Source organism: Entelurus aequoreus, linkage group LG08, assembly GCF_033978785.1.
Source record: "Entelurus aequoreus isolate RoL-2023_Sb linkage group LG08, RoL_Eaeq_v1.1, whole genome shotgun sequence".
NCBI classification, from domain to species: Eukaryota; Metazoa; Chordata; class Actinopteri; order Syngnathiformes; family Syngnathidae; genus Entelurus; species Entelurus aequoreus.
Window position 1 is genome coordinate 777,881 of NC_084738.1, and position 17,380 is coordinate 795,260.

At 33.8% G+C, this 17,380-nt stretch overlaps 1 protein-coding gene across 1 annotated transcript in view; it reads right to left on the minus strand.

Annotated features, from left to right (window-relative positions):
* Window positions 1-7,434: 7,434 nt before the first annotated feature.
* Window positions 7,435-17,380, minus strand: part of LOC133655280 (regulator of G-protein signaling 3-like) — a 378,581-nt gene continuing 368,635 nt past the window's right edge. Inside the window, 2 exon segments of the mRNA XM_062055278.1 lie at window positions 7,435-8,812; window positions 15,136-15,302. Coding sequence (XP_061911262.1) covers window positions 8,612-8,812; window positions 15,136-15,302 — 368 coding nt within the window. The 3' untranslated portion in view covers window positions 7,435-8,611.

The following is a 17,380-nucleotide window of genomic DNA, read 5'->3' on the forward strand; positions in this document are numbered from 1 at the left end:
TTTCAAAACAATGACAGGTCATGTGATGGAGAGTTTACGCAGGAAGGAAACTCGGACAAAGGGAATCCAATCTTGACGCGGGGACTTCCCTGGCTCGTGAAAATAGATATCAAAATAATAGAGAGAGAGGAGGAAACAAGCCGAAGAAGAAGTCTGTGAAAACAGATGGTAAAGAAGATTAGGACCAACAGCACTTCAGACTGATCAACCCCCTCATTTAAACACAAACAACTCTAATCCCAACCCAGCAAAAACACTCAAACACTAAGCAGTCGCACAATTGCTCTTCTCTTAGGAACACTTTGATGGTCGCCATCGTCAACGTCCATCAACTCCAAAAGTAGTCTCACATACATTTCATTAAATACATTTTTTAAATGGTTAAGTTGAATAGCTCATTTGTTCTTGATAAGTTGGTAAAAAGATTGATATCTTACCATAGTCTGAATCCGTCATGACAGTTTACTCCTGTTTGGCAGACAAACATATTGCCAAAAGTATTTGTCCACCTGCCTTGACTCACATATGAACTTGAAGTGCCATCCCATTCCTAGCCCATAGGGTTCAATATGACGTCGGTCCACCTTTTGCAGCTATTACAGCTTCAACTCTTCTGGGAAGGCTGTCCACAAGGATGCGGAGTGTGTTTGTAGGAATTGTCCACCATTCTTCCGAAAGCGCATTGGTGAGGTTCGAGAAGGCCTGGCTCTCAGTCTCCGTTCTAATTCATCCCAAAAGCTTTCTATCGGGTTCAGGTCAGGACTCTGTGCAGGCCAGTCAAGTTCATCCACAGCAGACTCTGTCATGGACCTTGCTTTGTGCACTGGTGCACAGTCATGTTGGAAGAGGAAGGGGCCGTGCAGAAAATATATTAAAACAAAAAACATATGTTATTAAAACTATATTAAAACTATATTGCAAGTAAATATATTAAAACAAAAAATATATTGTTTTTTTTATATATTTTCTGCAGGGGAACAAACACAAACCTTCCTAATTGTTAGAAATCCCACTGTTTATATTAAACATGCTTCACTGATGAGAGTATTTGGCAAGCACCGTTTTGTCCTACTAATTTCAGCGATCCTTGAACTCATGTACAACTTTCTCCGATGCTGCCACAGAAAGACATGTTTTATGCCACTCCTTTGTCTCATTGTGTCCATCAAACGTTGTATGCTGTGCGTGAATGCACAAAGATGAGCTTTGTTGATTGTATTGATTTGCTGGAGTGCGTATCAGGCATATTTGGTCAATCCCATGACTGCAAGCTAATCAATGCTAACATGCTATTTAGGCTAGCTGTATGTACATATTGCATCATTATGCATCGTTTGTAGGTATACTTGAGCTCATTTAATTTCATTTACTTATTGCGTATTTAATTTATATTTGCATGTCTCATTATCTATTGGCTGCATTTCTCAAAGTTGTTTGTGTGCCATGTTGTTCCAGACCACAGCAAACGTTGCCCAGCTTGCAAAGATTGTAACAAATCCATTAACAGAAGAAAGCCTGCAGTTTCCTTGAATTTGGACACACACAATACAAATTAAATTAAAATACAACATTTCTGTCAACGAAGATTTGCGTCAGCCTTTGATAGTAGGCTAATACTAGTAATCTAATTATTTATTTATATACATTTATTTATTTTATATATATATTTATAAATTATTTATATATGTTTATTTATTTATATATGCACCTTATTGCTTTTTTACCCTGCACTACCATGAACTTATGTAACGAAATTTCGTTCTTATCTGTTCTGTAAAGTTCAAATTTGAATGACAATAAAAAGGAAGTCTAAGTCTAAGTCTAATATAGACACTTACATCATGTGTTGCCTTCAATGCATATGTTCCTTTTTAACTGTACTTAAATGTATAATAGACTGTATTTATATTATTCACATGTGAATTATGCTGTATAATAGACTGTATTTGTATTATTCACATGTGAATTATGCTGTATAATAGACTGTATTTATATTATTCACATGTGCATAATGCTGTATAATAGACTGTATTTATATTATTCACATGTGAATAATGCTGTATAATAGACTGTATTTACATTATTCACATGTGAATAATGCTGTATAATGGACTGTATTTATATTATTCACATGTGAATAATGCTGTATAATAGACGGTATTTATATTATTCACATGAGAATAATGCTGTATAATATACTGTATTTATATTATTCACATGTGAATAATGCTGTATAATATACTGTATTCATATTATTCACATGTGAATAATGCTGTATAATGAGACTGTATTTATATTATTCACATGTGAATAAAGCTGTATAGTAGACTGTATTTATATTATTCACATGTGAATAATGCTGTATAAACGACTGCATTTATATTATTCACATGTGAATAATGCTGTATAATTGACTGTATTTATATTATTCACATGTGAATAATGCTGTATAATAGACTGTATTTATATTATTCACATGTGTATAAAGCTGTATAATAGACTGTATGTATATTATTCACATGTAAATAATGCTGTATAATAGACTGTATTTACATTATTCATATGTGAATAATGCTGTATAATGGACTGTATTTATATTATTCACATGTGAATTATGCTGTATAATAGACTGTATTTATATTATTCACATGTCAATAATGCTGTATAATAGACTGTATTTATATTATTCACATGTGCATAATGCTGTATAATAGACTGTATTTATATTATTCACATGTGAATAATGCTGTATAATAGACTGTATTTATATTATTCACATGTCAATAATGCTGTATAATAGACTGTATTTATATTATTCACATGTGAATAATGCTGTATAATCGACTGCATTTATATTATTCACATGTGAATAATGCTGTATAATTGACTGTTTTTATATTATTCACATGTGAATAATGCTGTATAATAGACTGTATTTATATTATTCACATGTGAATAATGCTGTATAATGGACTGTATTTATATTATTCACATGTGAATAATGCTGTATAAACGACTGCATTTATATTATTCACATGTGAATAATGCTGTTTAATTGACTGTATTTATATTATTCACATGTGAATAATGCTGTATAATGGACTGTATTTATATTATTCACATGTGTACAAAGCTGTATAATAGACTGTATGTATATTATTCACATGTAAATAATGCTGTATAATAGACTGTATTTACATTATTCATATGTGAATAATGCTGTATAATAGACTGTGTTTATATTATGCACATGTGAATAATGCCGTATAATAGACTGTATTTATATTATTCCCATGTAAAAAAACACCAAAGTGTTTATTGTTTATTGTGAATGAACTGTGGTGCTGAATTTCCCCCAGGGATCAATAAAGTACTTTCTATTCTATTCTATTGTATTTTCTTATATAAGTATTTTAATTTTTTGCGGCTCTAGACATTTTTTTTTTTTTTTTTTGTATTTTTGGTCCAATATGGCTCTTTCATCATTTTGGGTTGCCGACCCCTGCACTACACTGCAAAAAGTCAGTGTTTAAAAACAAGGGGAAAAAAATACAAAAATTAGGGGTATTTTATTTGAACTAAGCAAAATTATCTGCCAATAGAACAAGAAAATTTGGCTTGTCAAGACTTTCCAAAACAAGTAAAATTAGCTAACTTCAATGAACCCAAAATAACTTAAAATAAGTATATTCTCACTAATAACAAGTGCACTTTTCTTGGTAGAAAAAAAAAAGTGACCTTTTTGCTCAATATGTTGAAAAATATTCTTAAATTAAGTAAATGCTAGTGCCATTATCTTGACATAATGATATGCGCTCGGCATTACATTTCTTGAAACCATCAAACTTATACTAAAAACCAATTTATTGTTCTTAATGGAAAGGCAACAAGGCTAACCGCTTGTTACTCTCGGGATCTCCTAGCCGCTCAGGCAAATCATATTGTCTAAAAATGCATTTTTCCATCGATAACATGACATCATCGCGCCAAGTGCGTACCCTTTCAGTCAATTAGTGCGCACTAGAGATGCGTGGTTTGCGGACACAACCGCGGACTCCGCGGATAATCCGCGGGTCGGGCGGATGCATGACGAAAAAAAAAGATTTTAAATAGATTCGGGCGGGTGGCGGTTGAACCAATTCGGAAATATATATACATAGTTAAATGTTGTTACCCACATACGAAAAACGAGCAGCACTCTCTGAAACAGGCAATTATTCATCAGGCACTGCTGCAGCTGTCACGCCAAATTTATTCCCCCCTACAATAACCTTCCCCCCTGCCCCCCATTTACTTCCAGGGCTGCGTCCAATAAAGTCACAAAGTTGCCGGGGGTCCTTAACCGGCACGCGACTGTCCTGTTTCGCGCCTGTACAAAAAAAAAAACAATAATCGATTTCTTCAGATTCCAGCAGCTGTCAAAGACGAAGTATCCTTCCAGCGACGGGCAGTCAAAGCCGAAGTGCTATCGATCGCTGTCAATGACGTAAGAGGAAACATGACCACGAAAGTAAATGGGAGGGGGGGAAGGTTTTGTAGGGGGAAGAAATTTGGCGTGACACAGCACAACACAACAGGAGAAGAAGAAAAAAATAAAAATATGGCATCGCCTGCAGCAAACGTGGGAATACTAAAGACCAGGTAAAAAAAATAACAATAATAGTCAACACTTTCTTAATGGAAATGACAATAATATTATAATAATGATAAATAATATTATCACGCATTAATATCTCTTAGCCTCTAATGCAGGGGTGTCAAACTCATTTTAGATCGGGGGCCACATGGAGAAAAATCTACTCCCAAGTGGGCCGGAATGGTAAAATCACGGCACGATAACTTAAAAATAAAGACAACTTCGGATTGTTTTCTTGTTTAAAAATAGAACAAGCACATTCTGAAAATGTGCAAATCATAATGTTGTTGTTGTTTTTTTTACACTTACATGTTGCGGTTAATAGTATTCTATCTTTATTTGTCGTTATTTATACTTTCTGAATAAATTATGTGATAATGTTCATCAGTCAACTCATTGGTGTTAATTTGCAATCTATGAAGATAAAAAAAATAGTATCAAAATCCAATTACAGGATGTTATTCATGTAGTTTGCTCATTTTCCTCCAATGATGTACTAACATCATGTGGTTTATTTTTTTCGTACATATGTAGCATCATCTACAAATTTACAAATAATTGCTATTGCGACATCTAGTGGTACACATTTAGAAAAGCAGTTTTTTTCATTCAAAAATTTCGGCTCATTTTTATACTTAGCAAACTCATCCCGCGGGCCGGATAAAACCTGTCCGCGGGCCTGATCCGGCCCTCGGGCCGTACGTTTGACACCCCTGCTCTAATGCGTGGCCAAGAGCTATTAATGCCACGCAAGAGTTATTAATGCCTTGCATCGTCTATATTAGATATATAACAACGGGTGGGTGGCGGGTGGTTGTGGTTTTGATAAAATGTTAGTTCGGGTGAATGGCGGGTGGATGACGACTTTTGTGATGCGGTTGCGGATGAAATAATTGCCTATCCGCGCATCTCTCGTGTGCACGTATACAGACCGGCCCCCGGCCAAAAATGTTTTAATTGTCATTTCAAAGAATTCTTCTGAATGTGCATGAACTATTTCTGGTCAAAATTGTTGGAAATGGCACATCTTCAATGTTTAAATATGAACTGTCAGTTTACTGTACTGTGCCAACTGTACTACTTTATGAGTACGTTTTCTATTGTTTCATTGAAAATAAAACAGCAAAGTCCATTTGGCTGTCATCTGTTTTAATTTTTTTTTTTTTTTTTTTTTTAAATTTGTATTTATTTATTTATTTTTATTTTTTTTATGTCCTGCCCAGCTTCTCGGGCAAATCATATAGTTGATGTAGATGCCCATATCGGCTGTTCAGATTTACTTTACAAAAGAGAAGTGTAGGATACTTCTCTTGTTGCCTTATTTGTATTTTGACTTTATTAAATGTATTTATATTATCATTTGGTGCAGCCGGGCCGGAGCAGGAGGGGATAGAAAGAGAGAAAAAGGAAGACAGAGGGGGGAATTGTGGGGACAAGAGGGGGATTAGACAGAGAGACAAAGACAACAACAGCAAACACAACAACAACAACAACAACAACAACAACAACAGAGCAACATCAGCAAATACGACATGTACAAATATGATGGTAAAAGTAATAGCAAATAAGCAGTTAGCGAAAATTAAAAAAATAATAATAATAATAATACAGAAATGACACTGAGCATTATTACACTAAAAATGGAGCAATATGAATACCAATAGAAATAGTGCTATTGATAATAAACAATACCAGTACTTTACCTTTATTATCAACAATACAATTGTTCAAATGCAACAATACATATACGTAATGATAACTTGAGATACGAAAGAATGCAGAAAAATGGAGGGGAAGAAAGAGAAGCAACCTTAACCTTGTAGATTGTTATAGTAACAATAGGTTAAGCTTTCTGTTTTAATTATGAGACACAATGTTGTCAAAGTCATGATTTTTTTTTGTTCATGCTTGAAATAAGAAATAATTACTTTAAAAAAATGTGTGTTATACTTGTGAGTATTGATGACACAGCTTTGCAACAGTTGATATTCTAGTTTCAAGCATGTTTTACTCAATATACACTACCGTTCAAAAGTTTGGGGTCACCCAAACAATTTTGTGGAATAGCCTTCATTTCTAAGAACAAGAATAGACTGTCGAGTTTCAGATGAAAGTTCTCTTTTTCTGGCCATTTTGAGCGTTTAATTGACCCCACTAATGTGATGCTCCAGAAACTCAATCTGCTCAAAGGAAGGTCCGTTTTGTAGCTTCTGTAACGAGCTAAACTGTTTTCAGATGTGTGAACATGATTGCACAAGGGTTTTCTAATCATCAATAAGCCTTCTGAGCCAATGAGCAAACACATTGTACCATTAGAACACTGTAGTGATAGTTGCTGGAAATGGGCCTATGTAGATATTGCACCAAAAACCAGACATTTGCAGCTAGAATAGTCATTTACCACATTAGCAATGTATAGAGTGTATTTCTTTAAAGTTAAGACTAGTTTAAAGTTATCTTCATTGAAAAGTACAGTGCTTTTCCTTCAAAAATAAGGACATTTCAATGTGACCCCAAACTTTTGAACGGTAGTGTAGGTCATAAAATCTCAGCAACAAGCTGTAATATCCTACTGAGATCATTTAGGACCGAAACCCTTAAAACAAGTAAAACACTCTAACATCAAATCTGCTTAGTGAGAAGAATTATCTTATCAGACATAAATAAGCAAATATCACCCTTATTGGAGATATTTAATCCTACTTAGATTTCAGTTTTTGCAGTGTAGCTGTATGTAAACCACATGTCATTGTCTAATGCGAATGTTAACCTTTTAAAAAAGGGACACCACACACATGGACTTTGTTCAGCGGATTGTTTTATTTTTCATTAGCATTTGACACCAGATGCAACCTATTGTTTTCACTTTGCTAGAAGATGCATGTTGACTTGTGAACCGTGAAAATGATCAAATGAACAAAAAAAAACCAACTCCTTACAAGCAGTTTATGTATTTGTACGTATAACTGGGAGGGCGAGGTCGCTCTAGTTTTCCTCGACATAACACCTTATAATAGTTTGGAGTCTCCTCTATGTACATAATTACAGCTGAATCCCCACTTTCACAGCCAGTGGAAACATACTGTGGCTTTGTTTTTGTTTTTTTTTTGTTTTTCCAAAATGTGTTATCACGTATTTTTCTTAAAGAATGATATATATATACACAACCATTCCCGGCTGCCTGCTGCCAGGGGCTGGCGAACACATACTTGCTTAAAACTACACCAGAGTTTACACTGTAAGTCAAACTTATAGCTCTAAGTTTCTTCTTCTCTCTTATCAAATAAAGTTAATACGGAGCAAAAGCCCCGTAGAAGTCTACATTATTCAAATACATGAACAAATAATAACAGAACATGAAAAAAATATTGCACTTTAAATTTCAGGACAGCGTTGGACCTGTTTGGTGGTTTAAGAGCTGAGTGCTTTTAGGAGGTCGTCTCAAGAAGCATCCAGCAAGTGACTTTTTCTTGTTTTTGCGCTTTTGCTGTTTTTCGTGTATTGCTCAGTATAAGAAGTACGGAGTGCAAGAAGAAAAACCGAAGCCCGGAATCCGTCACGTCCTGAGAATGCCTCCTCGTTATGTTTCTTTTTTGGCTGTGTGCACAATTGAAGTCTTTTAAATAAGTCCATCCGTGCGCATTCTTCGTCCGTCCTCGTCAGCTACAATGTCGTCCGTGCCACAGGAAATGAGGATTTTTTTTTTGTCGTACCGACAACAGTTCACGCGAGTGGTTTCATTTCTTGAGTAGAAAATAAAGACAAACAGTACCGGACTGTTCATTGTCTCCAGTACAACTGGACAAAAAACAAACAAAAAAAGACAGTGATGAGACAAGCATCCAGCCTTCAATTAGTTTTGTTTTTTTGTGGTTTTGCAGTCCGCTCAAGGAAAATACAATCCTTGGCCGCGTCCTCTCACAACAAAAACAATGACAAAACGAAAATGATGTGATGTTTTTTTTTTTTTGCCTCTTATGACGAAGAGGACGTCGAAGTGGAGCTGGACTTTTTTTGGTTGATCAAGTCCAGGTAGAGTTCCGAGCGCAGGAAGCGAGGGTACGAGTCCTTCTCCATCAGCCCGTATATCCGCCTCTGGGCCAGGTCGAAGCAGGAGCGCGTCACATTCTGCAGGTTTTCCTTGGTGTGGTCCCGGGTGTAGGAATCCAGGTTCACCTAGGGAGGGACAGAAGAAGCGGGAAAAAAAAGGTTAAGGAAGGTGGAAAGGGGCGTGCTTGTCAACACTCCAGTTTTTCCAGGAAAATGTACATTTTGACATTTTTTTCACTGCACTTGGTGATTTTCCTATATTTTCCCTGAATTTTACAGAAATGTTCTCCTATTTTCAAATGCAAATGTTAACATGTATGAGAGAGTAAGAGGTCCTGTAAATATTCCCAGTCATTTGAACACCCAAAAAATGTTTCAGCTTCTCAAAAACTGCTGTAAAAATAGTAAAAATCCAATCCAATCCAATCCACTTTATTTGTATAGCACATTTAAACAACAGAAATGTTTCCAAAGTGCTGCACAACAATATTAAAAACAATATTCAAATATTATCCTTAGCTCCACCAAAGACTGAATAAAATATATATATATATATATATATATATATATATATATATATATATATATATATATATATATATATATATATATATATATATATATATATATATATATATATATATATATATATATATATATATATATATATATATATATATAAATAAATAAAAACAATATAAAAATAAATATGATTAAAAACGATTTTAAAGGGAAAAACCAATTAAAACAACAAATAGAAATCAAAAATTTTAAACTATTATAACCGGTAATATAGCTATGTAACTATAACATGAGGAATGAAAGGGGCACAAAAGTAATAAGATTGCACTTTTTCAATGACTTCCTGTCAGTAGTCTTTACTTATTTGTGCCAAAAAAAAAAAAAAAAAATGTCTTGGCTGTAAAAATTGTAAAAACTATATTTATAGGACTATATCGTGGTAAATAAAGAGGTATAAATATAAGCAAAATCAAGGTGGATGCACATTTTCAAAGAGTTTCTGTCAGTATTTTTGCTTATTTGTGTAAAAAAAACAACTAAAAAATGTATTGGCTGTAAAAATAGTAAAAACTATAGTTATAGGACTATATCGTGGGAAATAAAAAGGCACAAATATAAGCAAAATCAAGGTGGATGCACATTTTCAAAGAGTTTGTCAGTATTTTTGCTTATTTGTGCCAAGAAAAAACTAATAAAAATGCAATACTTCTCAAAAACTGCTGTAAAAATAGTAAAAACTATTATAACCAGTAAAATAAATATGTAACTATATCATGAGGAATAAAAGGAGCACAAAAGTAATAAGATTGCACTTTTTCAACAACTTCCTGTCAGTATTCTTTACTTATTTGTGCCAAAAAAACTACAAAAAATGTCTTGGCTGTAAAAATAGTAAAAACTATAATTATGGGACTATATCGTGGGAAATAAAGAGACACAAATATAAGCAAAATCAAGGTGGATGCACATTTTCAAAGAGTTTGTCAGTATTTTTGCTTATTTGTGCCAAGAAAAAACTAATAAAAATGCAAATCTTCTCAAAAACTGCTGTAAAAATAGTAAAAACTATTATAACCAGTAAAATAGATATGTAACTATATCATGAGGAATAAAAGGAGCACAAAAGTAATGAGATTGCACTTTTTCAACAACTTCCTGCCAGTATTCTTTACTTATTTGTGCCAAAAAAAACTACAAAAAATGTCTTGGCTGTAAAAATAGTAAAAACTATAATTATGGGACTATATCGTGGGAAATAAAGAGACACAAATATAAGCAAAATCAAGGTGGATGCACATTTTCAAAGAGTTTGTCAGTATTTTTGCTTATTTGTGACAAGAAAAAACTAACAAAAATGTCACAGCTTCTCAAAAACTGCTGTAAAAATAGTAAAAACTATTATAACCAGTAATATAGATATGTAACTATTTCATGAGGAATAAAAGGGGCACAAAAGTAATAAGATTGCACTTTTTCAACAACTTCCTGTCAGTATTCTTTACTTATTTGTGCCAAAAAAAACTACAAAAAATGTCTCGGCTGTAAAAATAGTAAAAACTATAATTATGGGACTATATCGTGGGAAATAAAGAGACACAAATATAAGCAAACTCAAGGTGGATGCACATTTTCAAAGAGTTTGTCAGTATTTTTGCTTATTTGTGACAAGAAAAAACTAACAAAAATGTCACAGCTTCTCAAAAATTGCTGTAAAAATAGTAAAAACTATTATAACCAGTAATATAGATATGTAACTATTTCATGAGGAATAAAAGGGGCACAAAAGTAATAAGATTGCACTTTTTCAACAACTTCCTGTCAGTATTCTTTACTTATTTGTGCCAAAAAAACTACAAAAAATGTCTTGGCTGTAAAAATAGTAAAAACTATAATTATGGGACTATATCGTGGGAAATAAAGAGACACAAATATAAGCAAAATCAAGGTGGATGCACATTTTCAAAGAGTTTCTGTCACTATTTTTGCTTATTTGTGCCAAAAAAACAACAAAAAATGTATTGGCTGTAAAAAAAAAAGTAAAAACTATAGTTATAGGATTATATCGCGGGAAATAAAGAGGCACAAATATAAGACAAGCAATAGAAAATGGATGGATGGATGGAAATATAAGCAAAATCAAGGTGGATGCACTTTTTCAACGACTTCCTGTCAGTATTTTTGCTTATTTGTGCCAAAAAAACAACAAAAATTGTATTGGCTGTAAAAATAGTAAAAGCTATAGTAATGGGACTATATCGTGGGAAATAAAGAGGTACAAATATAAGCAAAATCATGGTGGATGCACATTTTGAAAGAGTTTCTGTCTGTAATTTTGCTTATTTGTGCCAAAAAAACAACAAAAAATGTCTTGGCTGTAAAAATAGTAAAAACTATAGTTAGAGGACTATAGCGTGGGAAATAAAAAGGCACAAATATAAGCAAAATCAAGGTGGATGCACATTTTCAAAGAGTTTCTTTCAGTAGTTTTGCTTATTTGTGCCAAAAAACAACAACAACAAAAAGGTCCCAGCTTCTCAAAAACTGCTGTAAAAATAGTACAAACTATTATAACAAGTAATATAGTTATGTAACTATAACATGAGGAATAAAAGGGGCAAAAAAGTAATAAGCTTGCACTTTTTCAACGACTTCTTGTCAGTATCCTTTACTTATTTGTGCCAAAAAAAAAATTACAAAAAATGTCTTGGCTGTAAAAATAGTAAAAACTATAGTTATAGGACTACATTGTGGGATATAAAGAGGCACAAATATAAGACAAGCGGTAAAAAATGGATGGATGGATGGAAATATAAGCAAAATCAAGGTGGATGCACATTTTCAAAGAGTTTCTGTCTGTATGTTTGCTTATTTGTGCCAAAAAAAAAAAAAAAAATGTCTTGGCTGTAAAAATAGTAAAAACTGTAGTTAGAGGACTATAGCGTGGGAAATAAAAAGGCACAAATATAAGCAAAATCAAGGTGAATGCACATTTTCAAAGAGTTTCTGTCAGTTATTTTTGCTTATTTGTGCCAAAAAAAAACAACAAAAAGGTCCCAGCTTCTCAAAAACTGCTGTAAAAATAGTACAAACTATTATAACTAGCAATATAGTTATGTGACTATAACATGAGGAATAAAAGGGGCAAAAAAGTAATAAGCTTGCACTTTTTCAACGACTTCTTGTCAGTATCCTTTACTTATTTGTGCCAAAAAAAAAAAAAAAAAAAATGTCTTGGCTGTAAAAATAGTAAAAACTATAGTTATAGGACTACATTGTGGGATATAAAGAGGCACAAATATAAGACAAGCGGTAAAAAATGGATGGATGGATGGAAATATAAGCAAAATCAAGGTGGATGCACATTTTCAAAGAGTTTCTGTGAGTTATTTTGCTTATATGTGCCAAAAAATGTCCCAGCTTCTCAAAAACTGCTGTAAAAATAGTAAATACTATAGGTGTGTAACTTTTATTTCCTATGCTATAGGAAATAAAAGGGGCAACAAATGAGGAAAATTGCCATATCAAGGCAGGTGCTTGTTTTCAGTGTCCTTTACCTTTTTGTGCCAAAAAAACAACAACAAATGTTTTAGCTTCTCAAAAACTGCTGTAAAAACAGTAAAAACTAAAGCTATTCATAGCATGGGGGAGAAGGGGCCACACAAGTAAGGAAGATTGCACTTTTTCACCGAGTTCCTCTCAATATCTTTTAGGTATCGGTGCCAAAAATCAAGGTGGATGCAGGTTTTTAAAGCAAAAATGTTCTCTGTTTTGACAATCACAAACTGATCAGTCTTCTTTGAATGTTACCGACAGAATTGAGGAACTGAACTTGGAAATTGCTCATTTTAGTCATCTATTTTTTTGGGTGTCAATTTTAAAAAATATGTATTTCGGCCATCTGAGCAATTACACTCTGTGTATGTCGTACATCAGCAGCCAAGAGGGGTGTTTGTAACCTCTTTTGAAAGTGTCTTATTACCATTTTTATACCAAAATAATACATTGCGAGAGTTGGTTTAATTTGAGAATCGATTTTAAATCCGTGTAATCGGAATCGAATCCAACCATGAGCTGTTGTACAATCGGGAAATTGATTTTTATGGCCCCATTGTTGAGTAGATCTCCCGTTTGATTGATTGATTGATTGATTGATTGATTGAGAAGTTTATTGACATTTTAAAGCGTGACAAGGAATAGGGAGGGTTAATCGTTTTGCAATGCAGTCTGCTGAAAATGATGGAAAGCGCCACTCTACATAGCAACTGACTTTGTGGTTAAAGTTGGAATTGCCACAATTACACACTTTAAGACAGGGGTGTCAAACGTACGGCCCGCGAACAGGTTTTATCCGGCCCACGGGATGAGTTTGCTAAGTATAAAAATGTACCTGAATTGTTTTTAAATGAAAGAAACAGCTGTTCTAAATGTGTCCACTGGATGTCGCAATAGGAATTCGTTGTATCTTTGTACTACATATGTACAAAATAAACCACATGATGTCAGTACATCAGTCGAGGAAAATGATCAAACTACATAAATAACATCCTGTAATTTGATTTTGATATCATTTTTTTGATCTTGATAGACACCAATGAGTTGACTGACGAACATTATCACATAATTTATTCAGAAAATATAAATAACGACACATATATGATTAACCGCAACATGTCAGTGTAAAAAAAAACAACCTAACAACATTATAATTTGTACAATTGTGCATGTTCTATTTTTAAACAAAGAAAACAATCTGAAGTTGTCTTTATTTTTAAGTTATCGTGCCGTGATTTTACCAGTCCGGCCCACTTGGGAGTAGATTTTTCTCCCTGCGGCCCCAGATATTAAATTAGTTTAACACCCCTGCTTTAAGATATTCAACACTCTACGACCATCCAGCGGCTAAAATGGATACTGCACGCCCTAAATGTGTCATGTTTCATGTGTCAGGTAAAACACTGTAGTAGGAAGGGATCCCTAAAAACAATGTCCATTAAGTACATTCCATGGAATATTTGCTTATTATTAGGGACCGAGTCCCTTTGGGACAGAGGACCCTATTGAATTTCTAGCGTTTTATTATTATACCGCCACCTCTTTGAGCTGTAATTTGACTCCCTTAACATGCTTCAAAACTCACCAAATTGGACACACACATCAGGACTGGCGAAAATTGCGATCTAATCAAAAAACCAAAACTCAAAATTGCGCTCTAGCGCCCCTTAGGAAGAAAACACAGACAAAACTGCCTCTAACTCCCAGTAGGAATGTCGTAGAGACATGAAACAAATACCTCTATGTAGGTCTCACTTAGACCTAGATTTCATACACTGACAACCCCCAGCAAAAATCAACAGGAAGTTTGCAATTCCCCCTTCAAAACAAAAGTTGAGTGAAAACAGTCACCTTTTTTCAAACATGATCTCCTCTGAGCGTGTTTGTCGTGTCGGCTTCAAATTAGCACAGGAGAGAGATTGAACCCTTCTAATTAAAAGTTGATGAAAGAGTTTTAATTACTGCTCCGGTTTGGATTTTATGAGCCCTCAAAGTCGGCCCCGTCCATCGCTGCTTGCAGCTTTAATTATTATTATTATTAGTTATTAATCTGCCCTAAAATGGGTCAAAGATTAGCAGTAAAATTCACACAATATTATATTTTTGATAAAAAAATGTCAGCTCCCCATCAACTGCTTTTAAAATATTATTACATTAAATAAAAAAACAATCAAATATTCAAATTAGAAGTTGAGTTCCAATGGGAATTTTAATCAACAGAAGGATTGCATCAGTAAAGACAATGGTGGGATCAAAAATGGCTTTTCTGAGGAATTTTTTGGTGACTTTTATGTAGCAACACAGCCAAAAAATGTCTTGAAAATAAAAATACTGAGTGGCCAATAATCTCCTTGGAGATACAAATACGTTCTTACCTCTTTACAAGACTGTATCGCGATGTATTCCGCAAAGATCTTCTTGGCTTTGGAGCCCATCTTGGACTGCGACTTGATCTTCTTGTACTCCTCACACGCCAGCCAAAATTCCAGATTCTCCTCGCTGAACTCGGTGCGCAGGAAAGCTCTGAAGGCTGCCAGACCATCTGAGGGAGAGCAGAGTAGACGGCGACGATGAGGAGGATGAGGAGGATAAACAAGAGCGAGAGTTGACTGGGGCGCCATGGCAACGCTCCTTGGAGTTTGAGCGCTCAAAAATAGCTTGTCGTTTTGAGTCATGCGCTCGGAAGAAAGCGAGGCCTCGGAAGATTAAACACGGTTTCTTCCGGGAGTTTTCGCAGCACACACTCAAAATCTCATTGGCAAAAATTTATTTTAATGAGTGGGTTCCATGTATTTGTGGATATCCTCTGAAAAATGTGGTTCTATAAAAAGAACGTTATAGTAATGGTTAGGTAGGAAACTGAAGTGAAAACTGGGGACTGTTTAAGGATCAGAGATTAAAAAATTGCTGTAAAAAAGTAATAATGCATTAAATATTCCACTAAGCACATCACTTTTGAAAAATATATTGCGTATTTAGTTTTTTTACGGAAAAAAAAAAAACATACACATTTTGGTTTAGTTGCTGGAAGATTTCATATGGTGAAAGAGAAAAAATATATACAAAGTCTGTTTTATAGCAGACTTTAATGAAAGGATCAAATTTAGGACCCTAGCTGAAATTATTGTTGATGAATTCCTCTTAAAAATAATGCATCAAAATCAGCGCTATTAGCAATTATTGACCCCATCTACAATAACCTAATCCAAAATATTACACGTTTTCATTTGCACTCCGCAGCTTCACACTGCAAAAGAGTCAGTGTTCAAAAACAAGAAAAAAAATAATACAAAAATTAGGGGTATTTTATTTGAACTATGCAAAATTATCTGCCAATAGAACAAGAAAATTTGGCTTGTCAAAACTTTCCAAAACAAGTAAAATTAGCTAACTTCAATGAACCAAAAAATACCTCAAAATAAGTATATTCTCACTAATTACAACTGTACTACTATATGAGTACGTATTTTCTATTCTTTCATTGAAATTAAAACAGCAAAGTCCATTTGGCTGTCATCTGTTTTAATATGAGACACAATTGTGTCAAAGTCATGATTTTGTTTTTCATGCTTGAAATAAGAAATGATTACTTTAAAAAGTAGTTTTATACTTGTGAGTGCTAATGACACAGCTTTGCAGTTGATATTCTCGTTTCAAGCATGTTTTACTCAATATAGGTCATAAAATCTAACTAACAAGCTGTAATATCTTACTGAGATCATTTAGGACCAAAACCCCTTAAAACAAGTAAAACACTTTAACATAAAATCTGCTTAGTGAGAAGAATTATCTTATCAGACAGAAAATAAGCAAATATCACCCTTATTTGAGATATTTAATCTTACTTAGATTTCAGTTTTTGCAGTGCAGTGTTGTTGCATGTTGTCGAAATTAAAAAAAAGTAAAAATGTAAGAAAAAAAGAGCAAAAACATGTAATGTTATGAGAAAAGCAGAACAATCGATACCAAAAAAAATAATAATAATAAGTCTTTTTTTAGCATATTTTTTTGCTTACAAAATTACTATCATAATGACGCTTTCAGTATGCGGCCCTTGTTGGAAGTAGTTTGTAGTACCGTATTTTTCGGACTATAAGTCGCAGTTTTTTTCATAGTTTGCGACTTATACTCAGGAGCGACTTATGTGTGAAATTATTAACACATTACCGTAAAATATCAAATACTATTATTTAGCTCATTCACGTAAGAGACTAGAAGTACAAGATTTAATCGGATTTAGCGATTAGGAGTGACAGATTGTTTGGTAAACGTATAGCATGTTCTATATGTTATAGTTATTTGAATGACTCTTACCATAATATGTTACGTTAACATACCAGGCACGTTCTCAGTTGGTTATTTATGCCTCATATAACGTACACTTATTCAGCCTGTTGTTCACTATTCTTTATTTATTTTAAATTGCCTTTCAAATGTCTATTCTTGGTGTTGGGTTTTATCAAATAAATTTTCCCCAAAAAAATGCGACTTATACTCCAGTGCGACTTATATATGTTTTTTTTCCTTCTTTATTATGCATTTTGGGCTGGTGCGACTTATACTCCGGAGCGACTTATACTCCGGAGCGACTTATATATGTTTTTTTTCCTTCTTTATTAT